A 26,318-nucleotide genomic window follows, 5' to 3' on the forward strand; every position below is an offset into this window, starting at 1 on the left:
AAGAGATTTCCAGCAGCACAGTAGATTTGCATCTACAAATAAAAACAGAGGTCTACACTGCCCTTGGAAATTTCCCAGCACAGCCCAAAATGCCTGGAATAAGCACAGGACGCCATGGAGGAACTGCAATGCACCTGGCTGCAAAGATGACTTTTGGGCAACAAGGAAAAATCCAACTCACAACAAATTGATGGCTCTTTGCTTTCTTTGTTACAGCAGCACTTGAAGCATTTCCTCATCACCATGAATATGTAGGCAAAGATGACAAAGGGGAAGGGGATGGTCAGGCGACTGCAGTATTCCTGGACCAGGAAAAAACGCTGGAACTTCCACACCTGATCGTTGTTCTCCTGCACCGATCCAACAGTGTAACTAATGGGAAAGAGAAAACATGCTCAGGATTAGTTATTCACCAAAGAGCTGCACCAGAGCCAAGAACAGAGCCTTCCTCTGCTGTACCAGGGCATGGTTTTATAGTCAGAATCCCAGAGTGGTTTGCCTTGGGAAGGACCTTAAAGCTCCTCCCATTCCACCCCCTGCCATGGGCAAGGACACCTTCCACTATCCCAGGTCGTTCCATACCCTGTCCAGCGTGGCCTGGAACACTTCCAGGGATCCAGGGGCAGTCACAGCTTCTCTGGGCACCCTGTGCCAGGGCCTCCCCACCCTCACAGAGAACAATTCCTGCCCAATATCCCATCTAACCCTGCCCTGTGGCAGTGGGAGCCATTGCCCCTTGTCCTGTCACTCCAGACCCGCATCCCAAATTCCTCTCCAGCTCTCCTGGGTTTCTCCTAACCCTTTAGGCACTGTAAGGGGCTCTGAGGTCTCCCTGGAGCCTTCTCCTCTCCAGGTGAACACCCCCAGTTCTCCCAGTCTGGCTCCAGACCAGAGGGGCTCCAGCCCTTGGAGCATCTCCTCTGGACTCAGTCCAGCAGTTCCCTGTCCTTCTTATGTTAGGGACCCCAGTCATTCTGAAGGTGGTGATTTTTTTTGACTAGAAGGCTATTTAGTTTGTTCTCCTTCTTAGAGAGTAATCTCCAAATGGGAAGAACTAAGAGAGTAGAAAAAAAAAAAACCTTAAAGTTACAAATAAACTGTAAAAAGTCTGAATAGGAAGAAACGACTCCATGTACTTTTACTCCCTCAGCTCTAAGCAATCTTCTAGCCTAGACACATGAGAACAGGATGCTTCTTCACAAGATATTGTGTCTTATTAATTAAGCAGATCACTCCTTTCTTAGGAAAAAAACCCCAAACCTAAAATTAGAACACTTACAAAAATTTAAAAGCTCCTGAGATTTCTCATGGAGGTATTAAGGACAATCCAGGCACAGATTCAACCCATGGCACAAAGCCCTGTATGAAGCCAGCAAAGCAACAACCACAGGAGCAAGGGGCTCCCAGACTGCCTGACCTTTCAGTGTGATATTAAATGGCAGATGGATGCTCCCAAAATGCCCCTGGCTGAGAGCCTAATGGACCTTTACATGTGATAAATGAAAACCTTCACCTGGTGGAAATTCTTTTTTTGTTTAAAAGATGAATACAACTGGCAAAAACTAGAGCATTTTTTACTGGCATAACAGCATAAACTAGCATTTACCATTAGGTGTTGTTAGAGTAAGTGTTCTAGCAAATATTAAAGGTTTCTAGGGTAGAGCTGGGTTACTGCTACACTTTCCTTCATTGTTGTGACGTATTTGCACCATTTCTAGGGAGTATGAGCACACCTGCCATACAGATATGCTGTACCCATCCTGGCTGCCTTGCCAAAAATAACATCTCCCACTGCTTTCAGAGTCCAGGTCTGCCTGGGGAGAAAGGTTCAGAGCTGAGGGGAGAGCAGCACCTAAATCTGAGACATCCTCAATTTTTCACACTCAAACATCTCATCTCGGAAGCACTGGCAGTGTCATTCAGATGAGAGATCCTCTTGAACAGCACAAAGAGTCCTGTCAATACTCTTGTTGCCAAAGCGCCTTCCTGCCAAGGTAACATCTAAACAAAAATTAACCTGGCGGACCTCAAGAATGGTGGCCAGAGGGTTTGAGTTCTCTTCTTATGTTGTGAGTGAGTGTAAAGCAGAAAAGGAGCAGGGCTGGGGGAATGGGAACAGAGCCACAGCATTAATCCAGCTGCATTCCCAAGTGAGACATGGAGACAACACACCCCCAAAGTCTGACATGAAGGACTTGCCATGATTAAATCAACTCTGTGTCAGAGCTTGCAGTGGATGCAACAAAGATTTCTGCAAGAAACTGAGTTCTCTGCCCTTGCTGGTCTAGAGGTGATGGCACTTCTCAAGACCAAGTCCTTTTCTGTGTCCCAAGGGGATGCAGCCCATTGCCTGTGGTCTAAGCCAGAACAATAAATGGCATGTCCATCAAAGCAGTACCAGACCCATCCTCACCACACAGCAGTTCAGGTTAATAAAACCACAGCACCCTGGAGAGTGACACTAACTCATTTATTCACTCTAGCAAGGTCCCTGGGGCAGCAACTCACACTTGGTAAGGCCCTGACCCAGCATCACCCACTGTGTGACCCACGGGGGTTCACACCATGCCCACCATGCTTAGAGATGGAGGCAAAGGACAGGCAGCAATCCCTCCCCAGGACACTGCAGCAGCTTCCCCCAGGCTGCTGTGACAGATGCAGAGGCAAGGGCTGGCTTCCTGCTGTTTTTTCAGCACTCCACTCCCTTTCCCAGAGATGTGTCAGCACAGAGACGACCAGGTCGCTCCTTGGTTACGCACCCGAACATGGCCACGAGCAGGTTCACCAGGAGGATGTTGGTGGAGAGCATGTAAATGCACACCAGGGGAATGGTGATCCACTCCGGGAAGCGGGGCTGGTTGTTGGCATCCAGCTCCACACACAAGGGCTTGGACTCGTTCCCAGAAAACGTGCAGCGGTCAAAGTTGTAGGTGGTACCTCAGAGGACGAGAGAGCAAACAGTGAGCCCCAGGTCCTGCCCTCATCTGTCCCTGCCTCCCCATTAGACTTGGGGGCAAGGAGTCAGCACAAGGCTGGACAACCTCTAGAAGGACAGAGCCTTCCAGCCACCCACCCAGAAGGTAAATACCATCAATGTCATCAGGGTACTGGCCAAACATGGCCAGGTAGGGCTCATAGATGACCGAGCGGAAGATCCACTCCCAGCGGTGCTCGTTCTTCCTCAGGATGCCTTGCCTGGCCACACCAAAGGCCACCATCCACACAGCGAAGAGGAAGAGGAAGAAAAAGACATCTATCATCTGAAAAAGGACAGCAGGCATCAGTCAGTGCCCCACTGCAGGTCTGTTGCAAGCCACACACAGATAGCTTTTTGCTCCTAATTAGATCAACGCCTATGGTAGTAACTGACCACTTCCATTCAGAAAACTTCAGAAATATTTATGCAACCATAAAAGCAAGGCATGTTTCAGAACACAGGATCAGACAGGCTCCACAAAAGCCAGAACCAGGTAAAAGGACTGTGGCTCACCTCACCCCTGTGAGGTGAAAGCTTCTGGAAATGCCACTCTGGATGGCTTCCAACCAGCATTTACAGCCAGACACTCTGGCCAATGGTTTCATGAATCTCTAGCACTGTATGAGAGGCTCCTCACCACCCTCTTCCTCAGGTACTCATGTGATGGATGAAGCAGAGGAACAAAATCCTCCTCCTGTACAATCTACCATCACTGTCTTGTTTGGGGAACACTCATGGCAGCAACAGAAATACCACTGAAACATTTGAGGCATGGAAAACAAAAGCTACCAGGAAGCTAATTTCCTCTTCTATTCTTCAGCCTGATCCTTTTTTTTTCCTCTTGACACAGTAAAAAATGCCCTGCTCTTAACTAGATACCATTTAAATCTTAACTGTTTAGCAGATTTAACTTGCTGCCATCATTAGAAAATGTTGATTTCACTCTTAAGGGGAAAGGAAAAAAAAAAGTGTTTCATCATTTATTTAGACTCTCTTGAATAGCTGCCAGAAATCTTACCATCCTCTGCAGCATAATAATTTTGGGTCCTAGATTCCTGCTAACTGTGAAAATATGGATGAGCCTCAGGGTAAAAACTATGTAGTCCAAACAGAAAATGACTCTCCCGGAATACCAAGAGCTTTCATCAGAGTGAAGCCTGATGGAGACAGGAAAAGAAAACCAAGAGAAGCATTGGGTGAATCATGCAGAAATGAGGTAAAAACACACTGAAACACTGAAATGGAGAATGGGAAGTGAGTAATTGGAAAGCACAGCACAGCTGTCCAGGACCCATGGTCTCCCACATCTAATGACAGGTGACAGAGATGGTTAATGTACACCTTGTTTACACCCTTCCTTCCTGACCTGCATCATCCCTGTATTTTTTCCCTTATCCTTAAAGCTATTGACAGCAAAGAAATTTGCACCTGGAGCTACTCCCACAGCACTCCAAAACCACCACAGTGAAACAACTGCTCCACTGCACTGAGGCAACAAGGGCTAAGTTTCAGCTGACATTGAGCAATTGCTTTGGAAAATGTGTTTCCATCATTTCTTTGCCATGGTTTTAAACTCACCCTATTGTGTGAAACATCTTCTGGGAGATAATGACATTGTTAGGCTGCTGTAGGGACAACCACATCCTCTTAGATATAACACAAAGCACAGGTGGTCATACTAAATAGTCAGTAACAGGAGCCCTGGAAAATCCTAAAGATCCCCTGACTTTTTTTTTCCCCAAAAGTCAACATTTATCAGTATTTGGGGCCTTCATAAAGGGAATTTCATGAAGACATTTCTCCTCAAAATTTCATTTCAGGTTGTAGTCAAAACTCACCAAGGAAGCAAAGAGAAGGCACTACTCACCTGAACACAATCCCTGCTATGAAGTAGAAGATTGCAAGGGTATCCATAACATTCCACAGGTCTGAGAAATACTTGCTGCCATTCATGTACCACTGGGAAGGAAAAATGAAGAGAAAGTAACCCCCACACGGCACAGTTTCCTTGCCCAATTAACTTTTTCTCACACAATATTAAAACCAGAGTTCAGATGGCTTTCATTTTCCCCAGAAAGAGGGGTTTAATGTATCCAGCAATGCCACAAGTTACTGGCAACTTGGCTTTTTGGGTCTTGGTGCTACCCAGGAAACACTGTGGGGAAAGGAGGGTCACAGTTTAAGGGCAGCTGATGGCATCCTGGCTTCTCTCCCTTCACAGAGCTCATTCACTTAAACTGCCCCCAGCCACATGCATGTGCTTTGGGTCCAAGAGGCAGATTTCATTTAATTTATTCTTTTAATTACATAGTTCTCCATTTCTGAATTGCAAGCCTAGTGGGAATCCCTGCTCATTCCCAGACTGACTGGCACAGCAGCTTGGATCCAAAGTCTGTGCAAGAACTAACTTCTGGAATCAGTTCAGAGGTGACTCACAAGGACAAGAAGCTTAATCAGGACAAACCCCTGTCAGGCCTGGAGAAATAAACTGCATCCCCAAACATCATTCTTTTTAATTTCAATTTTCATCGAAATAATCAAAGCTTTGACTGATCAGTACTCTCCAATCTCTAACTAGCATATCCAAGGAAGGCAATTCTGCCCTTAGTAGTTCTGTGGGAACTAAAAATCAAAGGGAATTTTCTCCTAGGTGCTGTCTCTGCCCATTAGCTCCCTAAATCAAACATCTGGGACTGAGGCACAGGTCAGTCCTCTGAATTCCAAGCAGTTCCCGCTGCTGAGAGATGAAGGGCACAGAGGTTCTGTCCAGATTCCTTCTCCACTGGAGAAAACAGGGCTTTCCTTCACACCCCACCAGTCTACCCACTCACCTGGCTGGAGGCTACCTCCATGTGGCTAAGAACACAGCAGGGAAAAGGCCTCTCCAATTTCACTACAGCTCTAAAGGGGACTGGGAACAGCTCCAGCTACTTACAAATCCCTGGGACCAGAAGGGAGAGCAGGCCTCAGCCAGTGGCTTACAGTTCAGAGACTGCTCCAGAGCAAGGGCTGATTTCTCCCCTGAACTGGTTATCTCTGACTGCAGCAGCTACAGTGGGACCCCAGGCAATCTGCTCTTACTTTGCCTTGGATGTGAGAACCCCTCTCAAATCTGAGATACCCCTCTCTTTTTTTTTTTGTTAATTATAAAGGACACAGTTTTGATGCAGAGTTAGACCAATGCACCCACAGTCTATCTCAGGGGGAGCCAGGGAGGAACTTCCCTGAGAAATTTAGAGGACTGGGATACTACTCTGCTTTTTGCTCCATTTCTCCTCCTCAGAAAAGCACCTTTGCAGCTAGAACACTGGCTTGAGATCACTTTAAATCTTCAAATTCAGCTGCCTCCACTGCCAAATTGGTAGAGTCTGGCCACCAGTTACTAATGGGAATTGGGGCAGTTCTACCTGCTCAGGGTGGTGAGAAAAAGGGACATTGTTAGGAAAGTAAGGTTGCTATCCCTAAGTTTTTCCCCAGGACTTTTGCTGGGTATGAACAGGATGTGCAAGGACAGGTCCAGAGACACCAGAACCTAAATCAGCAGAAACAAACACTCCATTAGTGTTTTCATGGCAAAAAAAGTCTTTTACTTTTCCCCCATTTTCTTAGCAAGTGAAGTTGCCATATACAGGGTGCCACCTTGACTATTAAAAGGGGAAAAGGCCACAGTGACAGCAGCATCAGAAATCTCATCTGAGCTCACGTAAAAACCATTATTGCAGGGTGGGGTGATCCAGCAGACCACCCACAAACACTCCCAAGGTGACTCAGGCCTTACAGGAGAAAGCAGCACTGCACCAAACCCACACACCCACTGCTCTTCTGACCCCCCCCAGCATCCTCCCACCACTCTGACCATGGACTGGCAGAGACCAGCCTGCCCAAAACCCACCAGTGAGGAGAAGATACCACCTAAGTGGCTGGCTATAAAGGCAGTCCTACATGCTGTTCCCACACCACAGTTAACCCAAAGCTGGTCCCTGAGTCTACTCTAAACCAGCAAAAACTGTATAGATGCTTAAAAGCTAAATAGAAATGCATAAAGGTATGCAGCTTATTGGTAAAATAAAAACTAAAGGGGGTGGAATGTAGAGAAGAGAGGCAGGAATGACTTAATTTAAAGCTTTGCACCAAGATAAATGTGCTAAATTCTAACCCTTTATTCTCAACTACCTTGGCAAGCCCAGCATTCCTGGTAAACACCTGCACTGACATCAGCTTATCCTCTTGGTGCACGCTGCAGCCAGAGGGGCACAAGCAGGAATTAAACATCAGAGGGAAAAATCCCTCACTGAGCCCTGAGCTCCCTCTGCTGGGAACTGCTTCCCCTGAGCAGCAGCCTGCACTGCCTTGGGAGGGGAAAACCACAAGGCTGTGGCTCTGACACTAAACTTTCTGGGCTTGCAAGCGCTGCCTACTTGTCTCACTTCATCACAAAGTAGAACGAAGACCAGCACGTAAAGGATGATCTCCAGGGCCGTGGGTTCCTTCTGGAAATCCATAAGCAACACGTAGGCGAAGAGCAACAGGAAAGCAATGTAGAAGATGACGTTCCAGGAGAAGACCACAAAGGGGGAGGTGAAGAAAGACACATAATATAAGAAGAGTTTCTTACTCTTCTCCACAGGCTTTTTCCTGAGGAATTAAAAGAGGGAAAAGGTCTCAAAGCATAGCTTTTATGCCTGGAAATATTTGTGTTCTTCAAAGCGAAAGTGAGAAGGGTGCAAAGTCTAGCTCAGGATGTTACTTCAGTCCTGCATCCACTGCCCTCAGGCACTCCAGTAAACTGGTACATCTTCCAGCTTGGATGGAGCTTGGAGACACCTGGGACAGTGGAAAGCATCCCTGGTCTTAGCAGAGGTTGGAACAAGGTAAGCTTTAAGCCAGCCTGTGATTCTTTAATCTTCAATCCAAGATCAGAGTGAAACAAACTGTCAAAAGCTCATTTGGCTTCTAATACCTTTATCTAAGACTGATTGAACATAAAACAGCTTCCCCAGAGTTCCTGTGGAGTTTCCACCCATGGAGAAATCCCAAACTGGACACAGTCCTGGGCAACCTGCTCCAGCTGACCCTCTTTGAGCACAGGGTTGGACTGGATGATCTCCACCCAGCCTGACTTGCCCTAAGAATCTACAATTAATTAACTTGCTTTTCCTCTGAAAAGTTTTCCCACTAATGAAAGTCAATTGATTACCTGAATGAGATGAAACCACAGCCTATCAAAGGGAAAAAGAACAGGCACATTATGATCTTCCAGTTCTTAGTATCTCTTGAAATCTCTCCATACCACTGCTTGGAAAGGAAATTCTGCAGCAAAGAAAGAAACACCCTCACTTGGTCTAACAGCAACAGAACAACCTAGGAATGCTATTTTAGAACACTTGATTTGGTAAAAATAAACCCTGAACTTTGAGATTTCAATCAAAATACTAGAGATTTCTGTTTCAACAGAACAGAAAGCTTTCTGCATCAGTAACAGCATGCTGGCTCCTCAGGGCAGCCATCCTCCATCTGCATGTTGAGGAGTTAAAAGTGAGGCTGATTGACCTGATTGATAAAACACTTACAAACCATTGCATTATATGCAATGCTGATCCATGCTGGCTGTTACATCCACACTGTGCATGCCCAAAGCAGAAACCACTTCAGGCAGTGTTTATTAACCAGTTCCTTATGATTTATAGCCCCAAGTCATGATTTTTTCCTCCTGATTTACATTTGTGGGTAGAGGAACCACACCCCCTGTTAGAGCACAAGAGGTTCACCTTTCCTTCACTGCCATTACCTGCACACCTGGCTGGGCAATAAACTGCTGGTCTCTGGCTTCCACTGCTAGCTCCAGACAGTTGCTCCCTCCCCAGGCTTCACAGGAATAAGTCAGCAGCTGCTCAGCCAGCTCTTCGTCATTGCTGTAGCACTCGGTGAAAAGCTCTGCAAGAAAGAAGCAGCTCCACACTGAGCTCCAACTTCACTTTCTCATCAACTCAGGTGCAAATATCTTTAGTGTAATATTTGTAATGGCAAATCATGTAGACAAGAACCCTTTTCATGTCTTCAGCACTGTAGAATTACCACGCATCCCCTTGCAACCCCACTTGCACATCTTCAATTTTTGACATGGAATTCAGATCCAGATGGAAAACTGTAACACTGTCACACAGAGAGCATTTAGTTCTGCACTTAAAAATTGAGTAAAAAATGTGAATTTCTCCATAAATGACGTAAATCTACTTGTTTCATCCTCTTTTCTTAAATTCCATTTGTCATTGATCTAATGAATTATAATCAGTTCAAAATGAACAGCAGAGTTGAAAAAGCCAGAATCTGATGCTTTTTCACTAGGAAGTGCACTGTTCACTCCTTAGTGTCTTGCTAAATCACCAGGCCTGAGGGATGTAGATACCTTTAAAAAACAGTTTTTGCTTTGTGGAATAGGAGATACTCTCTGGAAACAAGGAAGTTACATCCAGCATGGCCTTGAGCTGGTCCTTAGAAAGTCACAGTATCATCAATCTACTTTTTACCTGCAACTTTTTATCACTCCCCAAAAGTACTCCCACAAATCTTAGGAGTGGTTTTTTCCAAGCCTGAATACTACCAGTACTCATGTGGAAAGTTTCCCATTTTCCATATTCTCCTTCCTGTTTGTGGGCACCCTTCTTCAGCCTTGCCAGTAGAGTCCAGTAGCTTTTCTTTCCCATGAAAGAAATTCTCCACATATTCTCAGAAATAAGCCAGGAGAACTGGCTGTGCTCCTTCCTTAAGGAGGAAAAATACCCCCAAAACCCACTTCACAACACTCACCTTTTGAAGCCAAGCTCTTAAACAGGGCACAAAATTTCTACTGGGAACAAACAGTATGGAAGGAATGCCCAAGCAGTAAGTAAAATCACATGCTGACATAAAAGAAAAGTATATTTAACATTGGATATCTAGTTTTTAATTCCCTGGTCTCTGACTCTTCCCACTAAATTTCTAAAGGACTCAAAGAGCAGGCACTTACCTACTGCTCTTGTCTCATACTCATTAGCGAGTTCCTCAGACTCCCCAGCAGCATTTATATCATTCTTCACCTTGGCCATGCTTTTCAGGAGCTTACTGGCCCCCAGGGCTGCCAAAGTGCAGCCTCTGGTCTGTGGAGAGCGAGAGTAAAGTCATGCAAATCCCTTTGAGAAGGGAACATGATGATAGAATCCTGAAACCACAATGATTTGGGTTGGAAAGGACTTTAAAAGACCATCTTATCCCAGCCCTCAGCCACAGGCAGGGACACCTTCCACTGTACCAGGTGGAATCCTTGAAATATTTTTCTCCATTTTGCATTCTTCCCAGTCCAGACTGATTTATTTGATTCTATAATCATTAAATTGCTGTCTAATCCAAATTAGAAACTGGATTTCAATCAAACACCTGGAATCAGAACCCATCCATGCTGTGGAAAGGGTGGGAACTCAGCATCCCAGCTTGAGCACACCTGACAACACTGAATGGATGTGGACTGCTGACACACAACCTTAGGAGCTGAAAGTATCAAGTCCACATCCAGACACAACATGGGCAGTATAAAATCCACTGAGAATCATCTAGCAATTATCTCTTGTGGTGTTGTGTTTGAAGCTGGATGTGGAGCCTTTAAAAGCTGATAAACAAAAGACACAGAACCCCACTGCACTGCTCACAAAGAGGAATAAAGGAGAACTCAACTTACTTGCTCCCAAATGACTTTGGACAACTCCTTCTTGTTCTGAAGAACTGACCAAATAAACAGAGCTTGCAATGGGTGCCTTGTGATAGGACACTCCTCCTGAAAGAGGGAGCAAGAACTCAGACCTAAGATGGACAAATCTTTTCAACTGGAACAAAGCTGAGCCTGGTCCTAGTTTTTTATTTTCTTCCTTTCACAGCCACCCCACCAATCCCTTCTCTCAGCTCTCTGCCAGTTGTCACACACTATGGTGAGTTAGGTTATATTTGGTACTTCTAGTAAAGCCTTGTATTTGACAAGGAAGAATCAGCCTCCTTGTTCTTCCAGATGCTGGCATTAAAGAATATTTGTGTAAAAGGCACTTCCTGCTTTAACTACTGCAGTCCAGACAATCTCATTCACAGCAGGATCAAACTGCTCATCACTCACTGAAAGCTGGATCTCCATCTCATCTTTGCTGTTTTTGTAATCTCTTTTGAAACCTCTCCGGAAATCCTCCACCATCTTCCACACAAAGGTGAGGAGGGCATCGTTGTAGGAGTTCTTGGCAATCTGCAGGTTCTTGAACACCAGGCTGCTGAAGTTGTTGGTGTACAGCTCCCTCAGGACCTCTGTGGTGAGGAACTTCCGCAGATCCAAGCCATTTTCCAGGAAGAGCCGGACAAATTTGGGCCTGTCTTTCACCAGGGCCGTGAACATCACATCCTGTAGGTCAGCAGACTAGGGAGAAATGGAAAAGCAAATGTTAGGGATCACATGAGACATGTAAATCTTATTTAAGGCCTGACACAGGGTCACTGTCACATTTTCATCAGAACCAGGTTTTTCTCTGCACACAATTGCCTTAGCTGGACAGCCCAGAGCATTCCTGGCATGGGCACATCATCTTTGCAACCAGTGATCATAGAATGGATCATGGAATGATGGACCATGGCTTTATGGAATATCCTGAATTAGAAAGGACCCACAAGGATCATCAAGTCTGACACCCCTGGCTCTGCACAGACACTCCATCAATCCCCCCCTGTGCATCCTTGAGAACATTATTCAAATGCTCCTTGGGCTCTGGCAGCCTTGGGGCTGTGCCCATTCCCTGGGGAGCCTGGGCAGTGCCCAGCTCCCTCGGGGGGAAGAACCTTTTCCTGATCTCCAGCCTGACCCTCCCCTTACAGAGCTTCAGCTGTGCCCTGGGATCCTGTCCCAGTCACAGCAGAGATGGGAGATGGGGCACTGAGACAGTGGTTCCTGTTGGGATGTGTCCCTCCCCACAGTTCCCTGCACTCACTCAGAAGGGGGCTGTACCTCCCAGTTTCGGTCATTGGTGAAGATCTCATCGCTGGCCAGGTCCAGCTGGTTCCACTCCAGTAGCAGCTTCAGCTGCCCATTCCAGTTATCCCTGTCATGCTCGTTGGTGCTGAAAGCTGCAGAGAAGGACAATCTCTTGCTAAAGACCAGGCATATTTATGAGCTCTGCTTCCCACACCAGCAGGACAAGACTCCTTCCAAGGGGCTTTCCCCAGACTCATGCACATCTTCCTGGCTGGGGGCTGGAGGATGCTGGAGGCTCAGGGATGTATTTATGGGCCAAGACAAGTCACAAAGGAGCTGCCAGGAGCACGTCATAACCAAGATCAGCACAAGGCTTCCTTCAGGCTCCTCAGAGTCCTGCACCCTCCACACAAGTGAGATTCTGCAGGATTTCAATGGGGTCCTACCAGCATCCCTAAGGCTCTCCAAAATGCCTTCCCAATTACCTGGTTTGGATCTTGCCTACACTGAGAGATCCCACACTGCTGCTGTGGCCTGCCCACACCCCTTCAGAGGAAGGCAGGCTCCACACCGTGGCAAGAGCTTAGCTCCAGGGAGATGCCACTGCTCTAAGGAACCCTGTTCTAGAGAATAAATAGCCATCCTTTTTCCATTTATTTTTAAATCCACAAACAAACCCAGAAAAACAATTACTTGCCTTTGTACAGGGCAAAGGAAATGGCATTGCTCACAATTTCATCTCCAGCTTCTTCTATTTTGATCACCGTCAGTAAATGAGGGCTCTCAAGGACTTCTTTGATCTATAAAAAAATTAAAAAATGTTCTGTTTCAAAGCTATCAAGGCTGTTTAGCAGCAGATCTCCAAGATCCTTTTAAAAAGAAATTTGCCACCACATCACAGCAAAGCTGCTTCTCATCAATCCTGTTTTTTTAACAAATTTAAACAAGCCCAAACAGAAGTAGATAATGAGCTTGATTTTAAAGTCACCAAAGGACAACATTAATTATCCTCTGAACATACAGCAAATAACTGTGATTCCCCTATGCAGATCATCTTTAACAAGAAGATATAATCTCAGTAATTAGAAGCGACTTCTGAAGTAGAAAAGATTGTGACAGCCCAAGTTTCAGCTTCTGTCAAGCAGTTTGTTAGAGAACAGTCTTTACCTCCTTGTGCTTTGTCAAAACCAGATGATTTCTCACATAATGAAGCTTTGTAGAGTTCATTTCATTTTAGCACATAGCAGACAAATAACCTTGGCCATTTCTGATGCAGGAAGAGGCACATACCAAAGCAGCCCAGCAGAAGCTGCGCGGAGTGTGGCCAGACAGGGAACACTGCCTTCAGCAGCACCACACTCCACAGGGAAGAGATCCCTCTGGAACTATCTTCACTTTACTGTGATCAGACACACGCTGACCCAATTGCAGCCCCCTCAATGTTTTTGTTCCAATCCCTGTAGATTCAGAATTTTCCTTCTTTGCACAGAGGTAACATGCCAAGGAGCCCTGTACACCCCGCAGGTATCACCAGATAGCAACGCCCCTGACTTGGAAGGCACCAGCTGCACCCCCACACTCACCCATTTGATCCAGCTCTCAGTCTCCTCTTCTGAGAGCCTGGAAATGGTGCGAGGCAGGAACCTGAGCAGGCTCTCCTTGACACAGGAAGAAGCAAGAGTGCCTTCAGCCTCCACCAGGCTGGCAATGACATCGGCAATGCGCCCAGAGCCTTCCACCACCACACAGGGAATCTTGCTCTTGATTGCTACGTTGATGGACTAAGGAGACAGAGGGAGAGGAGAGCACTTGAAGCCTGACAGTTACTAGAGCCTGCTACTGAGCAAGGAAGCCTAGAGAACAACAGAAATCCAACAGGTCCACAGCAGTATTTTTATTATTATCTAGTGACACATTACCAGTGGCAACTCTTTAAAGCATCATCCATCTCATAAGAGAGGGCTGTGAAGAGCCCCAGAGACTGAGGGTTAGAAATCACCATCTGCCAAATTTTCATAGAATCACAGAACAATCTGTGTTGGGAGGGATCTCAAAGCACATCTTGTTCCACGCCCTGCCATGGGCAGGGGTGCCTTCCACTAGACCAGGCTGCTCAGTTTTAGAGTGGAGCAGCAGATTAGGACAATTGCCAAGTGGAAATGGCATTCAGGTCACACAACACTGCTGCCCAGCTACAGTCACAGCTGGTTTATGGCACAGCATTGCTCAGCTGAGACCAAGGGCTCTGGATTTATTTGCTGGAGGCAGAAACATCAGTGTTTTACAAAGAGATCACTTTTGTAGCACAGCAAGACCATCCAACTCTAATGTTACCGAAAGTCTCCAAGTAGCCACTTACATGATTTCGCACACAGCAACATTGTACATGGATTAACAGCAAGACAAAAATCTGCTGAAATCATGCTGGAAGGACCATTAACCCTCCTGGTGCAAAGACCACTGCAGGAGACACTGATTTCATTTGCATCACTACTGAGAACAGAGTAACAGCATAAGCTGGCTGCCAGCAAATTGCACAAAGGGAGTCAATGCAAATTATCATCAAGCACTAGAAACACAGAATATGTATTAGTTAAAACAGTTTCTTGAGAACAAAAAAAAAAATTCAACTTGGAGTCATCAAAACCGTGTGCACATTGCTCCTGTCAACTGAAGAGCAGGTCTCTGACAGAGGCAAGGAGGCTTTTCTTATCAGCTAGATGAAAGTGGTTTTCTAAAGAAGGGTTCAGCTGAAGTGCATGCTTTACATCACAGGGAATTTAAAACAGAAGCTTGGAACAGTTTTACTTCTCCCTTGCTAGTGCTGATTCTTGTCATCATGCACCAGTCCCAGAAGCTGAGAAAGAGGGAGCCTTTCCTGGCCAGCACTGCTAAGACCAAGGCATGGCAAGGGCAGACACCCACAGCATGGACTCTGCTGAGCCATTTGGGCTGGTCAGAGACTCAATTTACTCCTTGGAAAAGGGCTCCACCTACAAACAAGCAATAGGGCAGGCATGAGTATCTCAGTGCACTTACAGAAATAAAAACTCAGCATGACATGAAACAGCCTTAAGTTGCACCAGGAGAGGTTTAGGTTGGATGTCATGAAATATTCTTCACTGAAAGGGTTGTCAAGAACTGGAACAGGCTGCTTAAGGAAGTCACCATCCCTCAAATGCTCAAAAAAATGTTTGGATGTAGCACCTGAGGGCACATTTCAGGGGTGAACATGATAATGGTGCTGTGTTGACCACTGGACTTTGGGACCTTTGAAATCTTTTCCAGTCTCAGTGTTATCATGATTCTATGAAATAGCCAAGAGGGTGGCATGAACCCTTAACTGAACCATCATCCAGGTACTTGCCAGAGGAACCTCTTGCCAGGAATTATACATTTGATTTAACAAGGCTTTTACTCATTCTGGTTAGGCAGCTACTAAGTCTGTGTAATGCATCACTGCTAAACAGTGGGTTTGAGGTCTCTCCAAAAAATGCATAATCATAAGTCTGCACAGCTACAGCACCTGGCAGTCAGTCAGCTCCTTCAGTGATGGCCAAATCCCTTCTCAAACATCAGCAATTTGGAGCTAAAAGGAAGTGGATATATTCAACACAACTCCCTGAGCACAGCTTTCCTCTAAAACCTGAATGGATGCTTCATTTCATTTCAGGACCTCTGAGTAACACTGCATCTGCATTCATCTACAAATGGGCAAAGATGAAATTCATCATGTGAATGGAACCAAACTCCCAGGAAACATACAGGGAGGCTTGGATAACGACCTGGAACTTCACACACTGGTTCAGACCAATTGATTAACACCAGCAGTGAAGTGATAGCAGAGATCATGCTTAGAAATCACATTGTTTATCCTCCTGACAAGCCAAGTAGTTTGATTAATTTCAACACTAACAGCACAGCTCTGGTCAGATCAGGAAGCACCACGATAACATCTACAAACAAAATAATCATAAATATCATGCTGCTTTGACCTTATTTTTGCTGCATCCTACTCTCTTGCAAATTCCAGCCTAAAGAGCTTTCCCAGCTCTTTAGTACAGGCTAAATCAGCTATTCCTGTAGTTGGTCAGGGCCTGTCCCATTACTGTTCCCTTCCCACACAGCCTGACTCCACATCCCCTCACTTCAAAAATCCTGGGTCAGGTCCCTTTGCTCCCTCAGGCCACTCATCTTTGCTCTGGCAAGGTGAATGGGCAAGTAACAACCCTGGGAGAGATTCAGAAGCCATCTCCATCTCCCTTTCCCCTTTCTTCCCTCAGTGTCACACACACATCCTGTTTCAAGAAACTTCTTCTCTTCATCCTCCTCCTGACTGTCAGCTGTTTGAAGATGATGCCTGGTCCTTCCCCATGTCAGCTGAGAAGGGTCAGAGTCAGCAAGGCCCTCTTACCCTGCTCAGCTGCTAAGATTTAAACCAGGTCTAGATCTAAACTAGATTTAAAATGTGGCCTTTCAGTACTCAAATGGGCTTATAAGAAAGAGAGCAACTTTTTACATGGGCAGATAGTGCTGGGACAAGGGGGTATGGTTTTAAACTCCAAGAGGAGAAATTTTTATTTACATTAGAAGAAAATCATTGACTGTTGTGGTGAGGCTTGGAGCAATCTGGGCAGGGAAAGGTGTCCCTGCCCACAGCAGGGGATGGAAACTGAGTGGTCTTTAGTGTCCCTTCACATTCTGTGATGTGGAAGAACTGAGACAACTGAACTGTCCCAGACAGGGACAGGACTTTTCCAGGATGTCAGCCCAAGGCAGAAACCTTGCACAGAAACAAACTTCTTAGGCTTAAATTGCAAACAAGGTCCTTTTGCAGCAAGTGCTAGGCAAGTTTCTGTAAATAACAGCTCTGTCTACTTCATCAAGTCTCTTTTGGAGTAATCAGTCTTCAATATTAGAGCAATGCCCCATTGTAATTCCTGGAAACAAATAAAATAAATGAACTTACTTTCAAAGTCTCCTTCCCACCACCTTGGGCAAAACACACAATTGGGATCTTCCCACCGTAATTAGATTCTGTGAAATATGAAATACAATAAGAAAAAAGAAGGAAAAAGATTAAATCAATTAATGCAGCTTGAACAACTTATTATTCCTGAGTGCAGTGAAAGAATTTCCAAGCCATTCATGCAGATAGTAGTTAGCTGCTGATTTTTCCAGTTACCAACAGCTGTTTTTAATGAAAACTCAGTTTTGCCCAACATTCTGCATAGCTGACTTGAGACACCCTTCTCCAACAGCTTTTCCCTTCTAGAAATCCTAATTTTTGCTATCTCTCAAGTCCTTAAAATGGACTTTTATTGTATTTACCTGCTTCTTTGACCATTTTGAGTCTCCGCAAAAGGTTCTTATCACAAACACAAGGTACAGAACCTCCGAGTTCACATTTTCAATCGTAAAATAAAGGTAAGAATTCTGTAACTCTAGGAGCTAGTGCCTGAGAGACATTGCAAAAAAAAAAAAAAAACCAAAAACAACAAAAAAAACCCCCACAAACAATCCCAAACAACAACATGCCCAAAAGCTTTTTAAGAATTTCCTGTTAAGGCCTTTGATTTCTTTTCTTTTTTTGCTTTGGTAAAGAAGTGGGTAAAAGATTATTTAGCAGGCAGGTTGCAGGCAGCTCAGTCACCCTCATAAATAAATATTTTGGTAAAAGCCTAATTTCAGCTCCTGTGTAATTGTGCTCCAGCTACCTGGAATTCAGTGATAGGTGAGATGTATACAGAAGCTTCTAAGAGGAAGGAAGAGAAGGGCTGTGTGGCTGAAATGAAGCATTTTTGACACAAAGGCCGTACAGAAAGGAAGATGAGGGAAGGTGTTGTTCTGGAGAGGGCAGGTGACTCCTGACTTTCAGATACATTGTGGTTAACAAACATGATCCCTTCCAGCTCAGCAGCCACAGGATGCTGCCACTACTTTCTTATTCCAAGAAAATCACTGTGGAACAGCCCCAAAGCAGGCACAGACGTGGGAAGGAGGATACCTGGGATGACCCGCTCCGAAATGTACTTCTCCAGCTGGGTCCGCACCTTGGCCTCTGTCGTGGGGTGCCCGTGGGTGCCGTTATCGACCAGCAGGAGATGGGTGTGGTTGTTGTCCAGGCAGTACAGGGGGTCTCTCTTCAGGTCATCCATGATGTAGCGGGCCAGGAAGCTCCCCTAGGGGTACCAGCACAGCATTTGACAGAGATTCAAGGGCAAGGACACACCCACCTCATTTATGTGGTGGGACAATTTTTCAGATGTGTTCTATCATGCTGAGTGGACAAGAGACAAGGGGGGCGATCCCAGGGCATCTGACAGGTTGGATGGAAGTGTAAATGAAGATCCTAAACATCAGCAGCAGGTACCATGTGCCTTAGCTCATGGGAATCCCTACTGTGGGAGAGTGCAGGGCGATTTCAGAGGTAAAACAACCATGGGAGTGGTTATTCCCTAAAGCAATGCCAGACATGGAGTTAGAGCACGTGAACTCCCACAGACATGCCAAAATCTGGCACAGCTGAAATCCACCTCACCAGGCCTGATGTGTGTGACTAACTTGGGTGTGAGAACATTTTACTTTCCTCCTGTTCTGGGAAGAGCTCCCGACATTTTGAGGCCAAGCCTCCTCTTTCCCTCCCCACCAACCCACCCACATATCACTTGAGGGTGTGGTTTAATACATGGTGGTAGTGCTGGCCTGACAATCTCAGAAGTCCAGGTTTTTCAGCCTTAACCTCATGAATGATCCCATGATCCTGTTTGTTCTTACATCACTGTCGGCCGTGCGGATGAGGGTTTCCCGGTTGGAGATCATGCCCCAGGCCGCGATGCCGATGGCCACCACGTTCTCCTCGGAGCTGCGACTGATGGTGTTGTCTCTGACCACCTCCCCAATATACTTCATCAGCCCGTAGTGCGTCCCCCCAGTGAAAATCCAAGCTCCTGGAACAACACCCAGTCAGAACAGAGCCAAACACCCACCCTCCCACGGCATTAAAGACATAACCCAGACCCTCTTTGTGACCTTGGGGGCTTCTTCAGTTAAGCACGTAAGAGATGCTACACAATTCATCCTATGTTAGCACAGGCTACTTTTACCTGCCTAAATCCCAATCCTGGTACTTCCAAACCATTAATGTCACACATGTCCCAAGTGCAGCAGCCAAGCAGAAGCAAAAGGAACACTCTGCTTCCCCACAGAGCCTTTGAGCTGCTCCCTCTGCAGCCCTGTTGTGCAGCAGTGAAGTAGCAGAGGCACAGAAGCAGGTGTTTACCCTTGGACTGGGCAATGTAGATCAGCCTGCTGAATATCTTGCGCATGCGGGGCTTGAGCGCGAAGTTCTTGGCGCCGCCGGTGACGGAGATGACGAGGTTTGGGGTTTTCAGGTGCCAGTGCTGGGTCATGAGATCGTAGAGTGTCTCTGAGTCGGTGTCACACGACAGGCGGATGTACTTGGGGGGAGAGAAAATTGGGAACAAATATAGCAGGAGATAAATCAGCTGGAAAAACCCAGGGATTGCATTTTCCTCTCTGCTGCACAGCCTCATTCCAACAGCCAGGAGATGAAGGGCAAGGTAATGATGGCATTGTCTGTTTCTTCCTCTGAAGCACCTCTTATCCTTCCCCTACAACCAGGCACCCAACCCACCTTCCTCTAGAGGAGGCAAGAGCAGTGACCTCGAGCTTCAGAGGAACTCTGCAAGGATGAACACAGCACCACTGCAGCAACGAATTCCAACGGTGCTATTTAAAGCTTACATTATCAATCAGTGGCAGCATCCTTGCAGGTGAGCTAATAATAATGACAGCTGTATTTTGATGACATTATTCAAATAAATTCCGGGCTCCTTGTGAGTGGTGTCCCTATCACAACACATCCCCATTCCAGTGCTTCAAGTGTAGCATAAAACATCAAGTTCGTAGTAAAGCTTGAACGCTCTACCGAGATGCCAGAAAGCACCAAGAGACATAATCTGGCTTCAGGTGGACTCAACATGTCTCCATTTACCTAAAAGCTTCTCTGGCCTTGTCTTGCTTTGCTTTTCAAAAGCCTCTTCACACTTTCATCACTTTTGGAAGACATTCATGGCTGCACAAGCCAAATCAAGAGAGGAAAAGGATAGTTTGGACCTGAATCACAGAGGATTTTGCATTGATTGCCCAGTATTTGCAGGAGAACAAAATGAAAGGATTACTTTGAGGAGGAAATGTCCCTACCTAAGAGACACTGAACTTGAATAAAAACACTCATGTGTTCCAGGACAGGTTTCCAGGAGGAGTTAAAAGCATTTAGGGCATCACAGAGGGTGCTGAGCAGGCTCCAGCAGCTACACAGGAGAGCTACGGGACTCCCACAGCTGCTGCCCTAAGGAGCTTCAGCAGCATGAAGCTTTGGGTGTTTTACTGGAGAGGATCCCCTATAGGAGATGGGGAAAATCAGCTGGGCAGCCCTGCCCACAGCAAACCTGTCAGCTCCACTTCCACTCCAGCAGGTGAACTCCTCGGCTCAGCAATTCCCTCCTCCGAAGTACAATGGTGCCATCTCCTGGTACTGCTGGATGCTGCTCCCAGACCACGGCTTCCCAAAAGGAAGTGGTTTTTTGGGGTTTGGGCTCCCAGAATATTAAATGCAGTGACTGCAATGCTCGTGGATGTTACGGGGTCTGAGCAGCGCAGCAGAAACTAAGAGCTCAAAAGCTGGACTTACAAAGGATGAGATTTTATAGAATCCCAGAGTGGTTTGGGCTGGAAGGGAGTTTAAAGCTCATTTAGTTTCATTCCTGCTATAAGCACTTTCCACTATCCCAGGGTGCTCCAAGCCCCATCCAGCCTGGCCTTGGACACTGCCAGGGATCCAGGGGCAGCCACAGCTTCTCTGGGCACCCTGTGCCAGGGCCTGACCACCCTCACAGGGAACAATTCCTGCCCAATATCCCATCTAACCCTGCCCTGTGGCAGTGGGAAGCCACTTCCCCTTGTCCTGTCCCTCCATCCCTTGTCCCCAGTCCCTCTCCAACTCTCCTAGAGGCCCTTTAGGCACTGGAAGGGGCTCTGAGGTCTTCCTGAAGCCTTCTCTTCTCCAGGTGAGCACCCCCAGCTCTCCCAGCCTGTCCTCAAACCTTGTTCTGGGTCTGTTCACATCTCCATTCCGCACAGAACTTTTTAGGACTCGTCTGTCCTAAAAAGCACAGTGCAGGGTATAAAACTTCCCATCCCTCACTGATAATTGACAGCAATTCTTAGGTCACCCTGAGTTTGAAGTCCTCCCTGCTGCACATCAACAGAAAATACTTGTCAATCTTCAGGAGCAGCAGGTGCCTTGCTGTGTAGGGAATAAGAACAGGGAATTGAGATATAATTCCAGCCAACAGTCCAATGGAATGGACTGGGAGACTTCCATGTAGTGTTTGAACAAAGTATGCTCTGAAATATGCACAGTGGCCTTGAGAGTCCACATGAAACAACTGAGGGCACATGAACTCATTTTCAAAGCTGGAAGTGGGGAAGACACAACCCAAGGAGAGAATATTTAACCTTTGAGAAGTCTGAAATATTGCAACAGAGCAAAGCACTTTTTGTTCCAGTACAGTCACACAGCAGCTTACAACAAAGTAGCACAAAGCTAAAATGTGCATATCAAAAAACACATGAAGTACACAGATCTGTTTAAGCGTGATTTGAAACTTTTGGTCTCATTTCCCACTCAAATGCCTCTTATTTCTGCTACTTTGCATAAAACAAACCAAATTAATTTACATATCTGGCTCTGATTTTCCTCATTTACTTTGATTGTCCCAAGCAACCTGCACTGGTGTTGTCAGCCATTGAGAGGAAGCAGATGAGCTCAGCCACATGTGACTCCTCACAAGCATCAGTATAAATCACCAGAAACAGCAGCTATTTTCTTCTTCCCACATGCCTCCACTGTCCCCACTCCAAGCAAAGACACAAGGAAGAAAAACAACAAGTAGGAAAAAAACTTTTTAAGTTCCACAGATATCTACCTTACTTACATCCCTCCAGGACTTAATCTCATTGCTGCATCTCCACCCTGGGAAATACACAATATTCAATTGGTTGTAGGCCTGAGCAAGCTGGTCTATATGGATATAAAATAATACCTGAATATCACCCTCATTCACCCACACTCCTGCCATGCCTGGAAAGGGATAATCTCTTTTCACTCCCATCACCAGCCTAAACAACAAGTAACACAGAGGGAATTGGGCTACAAGGGACACAAGCTTGTTTCTCAAGCCCTGAAAATAGGTAACAAAGCATATCTCCTGCCACTGGAATAACATCTATTTCACCTTCCTTGCTCTTGAGGACCTCCTACTGGTACTCAGCAGGGGCCCCATTAATATCCTTAATATTTCCACCTACCTTTCCTTTTTTTCCCAAGTTTTCAAACTGAATGTCCCCAAAGGCATCAGTAGGAAGCTCCTTTGTGTGCTTCTTGTAGTTCCATTTTTCAGTGGTGTTAACCTGGGTGCCCTCTATGTGCTGATTTTCAGGGTATCCACATTTACACAAGTTACCCCTGAAAGAAGAGTGAATAGACACGAGACCCCTGAGGAATCCTGAGCACTGAAAAGCGAGCTCTGACAGCAAGGAAAGCAGCAGGTGGAGCTACAGAACCAGCTGTGTGTGGGACCCTGCTGGGATTTGCCAGCTGACAAAGCCGATCCTGCTTCCTCCACTGGGAGCCAGGCTGTGCTGAGGGGTTTCTTCCCTTTTGTGCCCTTAACCACACAGAACGAGTTCACTGCACCTCCTCTCCCTGGTAACAAGTGACAGGACAAAAGGAAAAGGCCTCAAGTTGTGCCAGGGGATGTTCAGATTGTACATCAGGAAAAAACAAAAATCATGGAAAGGGCTGTCAGGCATTGGTAGAGGCTGCTCAGGGTCGTGGTGGAGTCACCATCTTTAGAAGTATTCCAAAAATCAGGTGGATGTGGCACTTGAGAACTTGATTTAGTAGTGGTACTGGGCTGACTTGATTTTAAAGGTCCTCTCTATAGCCCACATTTCTGCTTCCTCAGAGGACACAGAGGAGTAATTAATTGCTTGACTCCTTTAGAAAGGTTTCTTCTACTCTGCTGTACCTTGCAAATGAAACCATCTTGCCTTAAAAATATCTAGACAACAGTAAGCCAGCAAGTTCTGCAGTGCTCTCCCAGAGGGCTTGCAGGAAGTGAAGCTGATGAGAACCAGCTCCTCCATACTTTGTTGGTGCCTTGCCAGACATCCCATTTTTGGTGGCAGAGGAGGACCCTAAGTGAGACCTTCTGAAATGAGACCAATTTCCCTCCCTCTCTCTGAGGCATTTTTCCTCCCAGCTTCAGAGAAGAGTGGTGTCAGAGAGCCCTCAGAGCTCAATATTAGGATTTCTGCAGCTGTATTAGTTTGATCACTTTTCTCCTGAGACTAAAAAAAGAAAAACAAAAAGAAAAAAAAAAAGACCAAAAACCACAAAGCAATGTTATGGTCCTCAAACTAGCACTGCACTGGTACTTGTGCCTGAAAATGGAGCCAGTTTAATATCCTGTCTTAAGAGAGCATCAGCCTGAGCAAAACCTAGTGCCTGTGTAAGGCCTGTGCATTAAACTTGTGATTTGGGCTTAAAAGGAAAATTTAACTTATGCAAACCTCTGATACATAGCTTGTCATATACATCAATACCAGTGCTGCATCAAAGCACCTATATATTGCCTCAAATCCTAACTTGATATTAAACCCTGTGACAGAGCTGCTGGAAGATCAGATCAGTTTTGAATCGAGTTACTTGTGGAATAACTCTAACAAGGGGAGATTGTACTGCTAGATCCAGACTCTGAACAAAAAACCCCAAAACTCGACTCTCTGCCTTTGCAGACAGAAATCCCCTCATCTACCAGCCCCCCATTCTTGAAAAACAAGAGGGAAGTATCTCCTTACATTGACTTGGTGTCCTTTGTAAAAAAGACACATTCTCTCTTCTTAAAGTTTTCTTGGATGAAGTTGGCCAAATCCTGGAAAATAATTTTTAGAAGTTTATTGCTGATCACTCATGAAATGGAAAAGATCTCAGTAACAGCACAGTCAGTGTGAACACAGATACTGCTTGAAAACAAGCAAACCTTCTTCCCAATGCTAAAGAAACCCTAAAATTAAAAAAAGGGAAGACAGGGAGGTTCTTTAGGGTAGGGGCTGTTTTAATTCAACACACAAAGACCCCAGCAGGAGTTCAGAACAACTTCAAGTCCTCCTTTATGGGAGCTCAGTGGAATGCAAAGCTTGTTTAACTCTCCTATTAACCTTGAAACTCCCTAGAGAAGCTTTCACACTCGGGGAATGCAAATTCATCCCTGATCTGCCTCTTCCAGCTAAGAAAACAGAAATTCTCACTCACTGATAAAGGATTGGGGGGTTTTGTTTGCTTTCAAGCACAGCTTAGATTTGCAGGGCAAGATTTCACTTGGGACACAAAGGGAAGACACGCAACTATAGTTTAATTTACCCATTTGACACAACACTTGTGGTTAAACAGCAGGTAGAACAAGTTATTCCAAGTAAAAGAAAAAATTATAATATATATTTTATTAGATTATATCTTTTATTTATAGTATTATATGATATTTATAATATTTTATACTTTAATGATAAAATATTACAAATATTTAAAATATAAGTATTATAAATTAATATTATAAATTTATAAAAATTATTAAATATTATATATAATATATTGTGTATATTGTAAATATTATCTATTATAAAAATTATAACAGAAAAGCATTATATCCAAAACAAGGAAAATGGAAGGGAACACATTCAACCAGTAAAAGTCACAATCGTGCAAGACCAAAATAATAAAAGGAGGGGGAAGCACCTGCTTAAAGTCCTAAGAATTGGCCATTAAGGCCTTCTGCAAACCCATCAGGAGCAGGGAATCTGCCACACAATTGCTGGGATCAGCAAATCTTTCAGGCATGAAAGGATGTTTAACATAACTATGTTGGCTGCCTTGGCCATCAAGCTGCAAGAAGAGCTTGGGGTGGTTTTTTATACGGACAAATTTGTCTCTTGCTGCAGCATGGAAAAGGGTTTAAAACCAGAGGGGATGAAGAAAGCACAATAGAAGAGCTACAGGGTTCAAAAGGAACAGCAATACCCCCTTTAGAGTTCCACCGTGTCACCTGCTGCTTGAAGGTGACTGGTCAGGAAGATTTCTCCACACAGGGGAAAGTGACAAATCCATCATCCTGCTCCTGACTTGTCGGAATCCAGCAGCACGGTGGCCCCCTCCCAAGACCCAGCATGTGGCAGGTACTCACAGCATCGCTGCAAGCCACGTCTATGCTGCGAGACATGCTGGAATAGAGGAGTCTGGAACTCTCAAAGTTGCCATTTCTTCGGTGCCTCATGCTGCCCATTGAAACCTGGAAAAGCACGATAGAAGGGGAGATGGAGGGGCACTAGACAACACCAAGGGCACTTTGCACCCTGGCAAGGCAAGGAAGAGGTTATTTGAATCCAGAAAAATTAGGAAGGGTTTTATTCCCAAAATGTGAGACAGAAATTAAGAAAAAAAAATTAAAAATCTGTTATTTCATACCACAAAGAGGCTTTATCTTTCCCCTCTCCAAAAGAATTCCAACTCAATATCGTTGCTGAAAGGAACATACCTTATATTCCATCCCATTCAATTCCTTCCCATATTTTAACTCTTTTGTCTCTGATGAACAAGCTCAGGACATGGCTAATACACATGAACAGTCCTTAATCCAATGTATTTACAAATTAGAAGGGGATCTTAAGAAGCAGCATTTGAGGCGTAGAGGAAAAACTGCAGTGTTAAAGCAGTTGGCCCAGCAGGACCCCAGGTGCTCAGAGGAGCAGCACCACTGATTTCACTCCTGGAACAAGGACAGTCAACATAAGAGCAAGTGGATTTAAAGGATATTGGATCCAAAAGTTAGGAAGTGATCTGTAGAAGCAAACACATTTCAATTGCCCTCTAAAGTAATTTATGATGAAGGAACATCACTGCATCACTGCACTTGCAGCAAAGCACAGAACAAAACCATATTTATTCTAATGAAAATATCTCAATTCCCTTCATGCTACTCTGTGAATAATCCTGGAAAAGGCCTTTTCCTGAGAGAAAAGCTGTCAGCCAGTGAACATGGGGAGCTCACAGCCTACTTGTGCTTCCACCACTGTTTTCTCTCCGGCCTTTTCCCTGGCTGTGTGCTCTGGGTTTGCCTCTGGGGTGACACTGCCACTGCAGGGCACACAGAGCACCCCTCCCAGGCACAGCAACACTGAAGCATCATCTGTAAACAGAGAGCTCCTGAGAGCCAAGAACCA

The 26,318-nt window shown here is 45.5% G+C and overlaps 1 protein-coding gene across 11 annotated transcripts in view; it reads right to left on the reverse strand.

Annotated features, from left to right (window-relative positions):
* Positions 1–26,318, reverse strand: part of TRPM8 (transient receptor potential cation channel subfamily M member 8) — a 120,944-nt gene that overhangs the window by 7,997 nt on the left and 86,629 nt on the right. For 3 of the 11 annotated variants that reach the window (XM_086898933.1, XM_086898934.1, XM_023930570.2), the window contains 21 exons: positions 25,283–25,387; positions 23,904–23,977; positions 22,350–22,506; positions 19,237–19,414; positions 18,732–18,904; positions 17,962–18,136; positions 16,924–16,991; positions 13,538–13,735; positions 12,652–12,754; positions 11,988–12,106; positions 11,115–11,405; positions 10,689–10,784; positions 9,984–10,113; positions 8,766–8,911; positions 8,175–8,287; positions 7,396–7,612; positions 4,845–4,936; positions 3,996–4,134; positions 3,089–3,260; positions 2,760–2,937; positions 182–372 (listed from right to left, as the gene is read on the reverse strand). In XM_086898933.1, the coding sequence (XP_086755059.1) occupies positions 182–372; positions 2,760–2,937; positions 3,089–3,260; positions 3,996–4,134; positions 4,845–4,936; positions 7,396–7,612; positions 8,175–8,287; positions 8,766–8,911; positions 9,984–10,113; positions 10,689–10,784; positions 11,115–11,405; positions 11,988–12,106; positions 12,652–12,754; positions 13,538–13,735; positions 16,924–16,991; positions 17,962–18,136; positions 18,732–18,904; positions 19,237–19,414; positions 22,350–22,506; positions 23,904–23,977; positions 25,283–25,387 (3,115 nt within the window). Of the gene's footprint in view, positions 1–181; positions 373–2,759; positions 2,938–3,088; positions 3,261–3,995; positions 4,135–4,844; positions 4,937–6,384; positions 6,622–7,395; positions 7,613–8,174; positions 8,288–8,765; positions 8,912–9,983; positions 10,114–10,688; positions 10,785–11,114; positions 11,406–11,970; positions 12,107–12,651; positions 12,755–13,537; positions 13,736–16,923; positions 16,992–17,961; positions 18,137–18,731; positions 18,905–19,236; positions 21,286–21,967; positions 22,015–22,349; positions 22,507–23,903; positions 23,978–25,282; positions 25,388–26,318 lie in introns of those variants that run through there. The other 8 variants (XM_086898935.1, XM_086898936.1, XM_086898937.1 and 5 more) reach the window with 7 other exon arrangements.

This window comes from Cyanistes caeruleus, chromosome 7, assembly GCF_971803275.1.
Source record: "Cyanistes caeruleus chromosome 7, bCyaCae1.hap1.1, whole genome shotgun sequence".
In the NCBI taxonomy this organism is placed as follows: Eukaryota; Metazoa; Chordata; class Aves; order Passeriformes; family Paridae; genus Cyanistes; species Cyanistes caeruleus.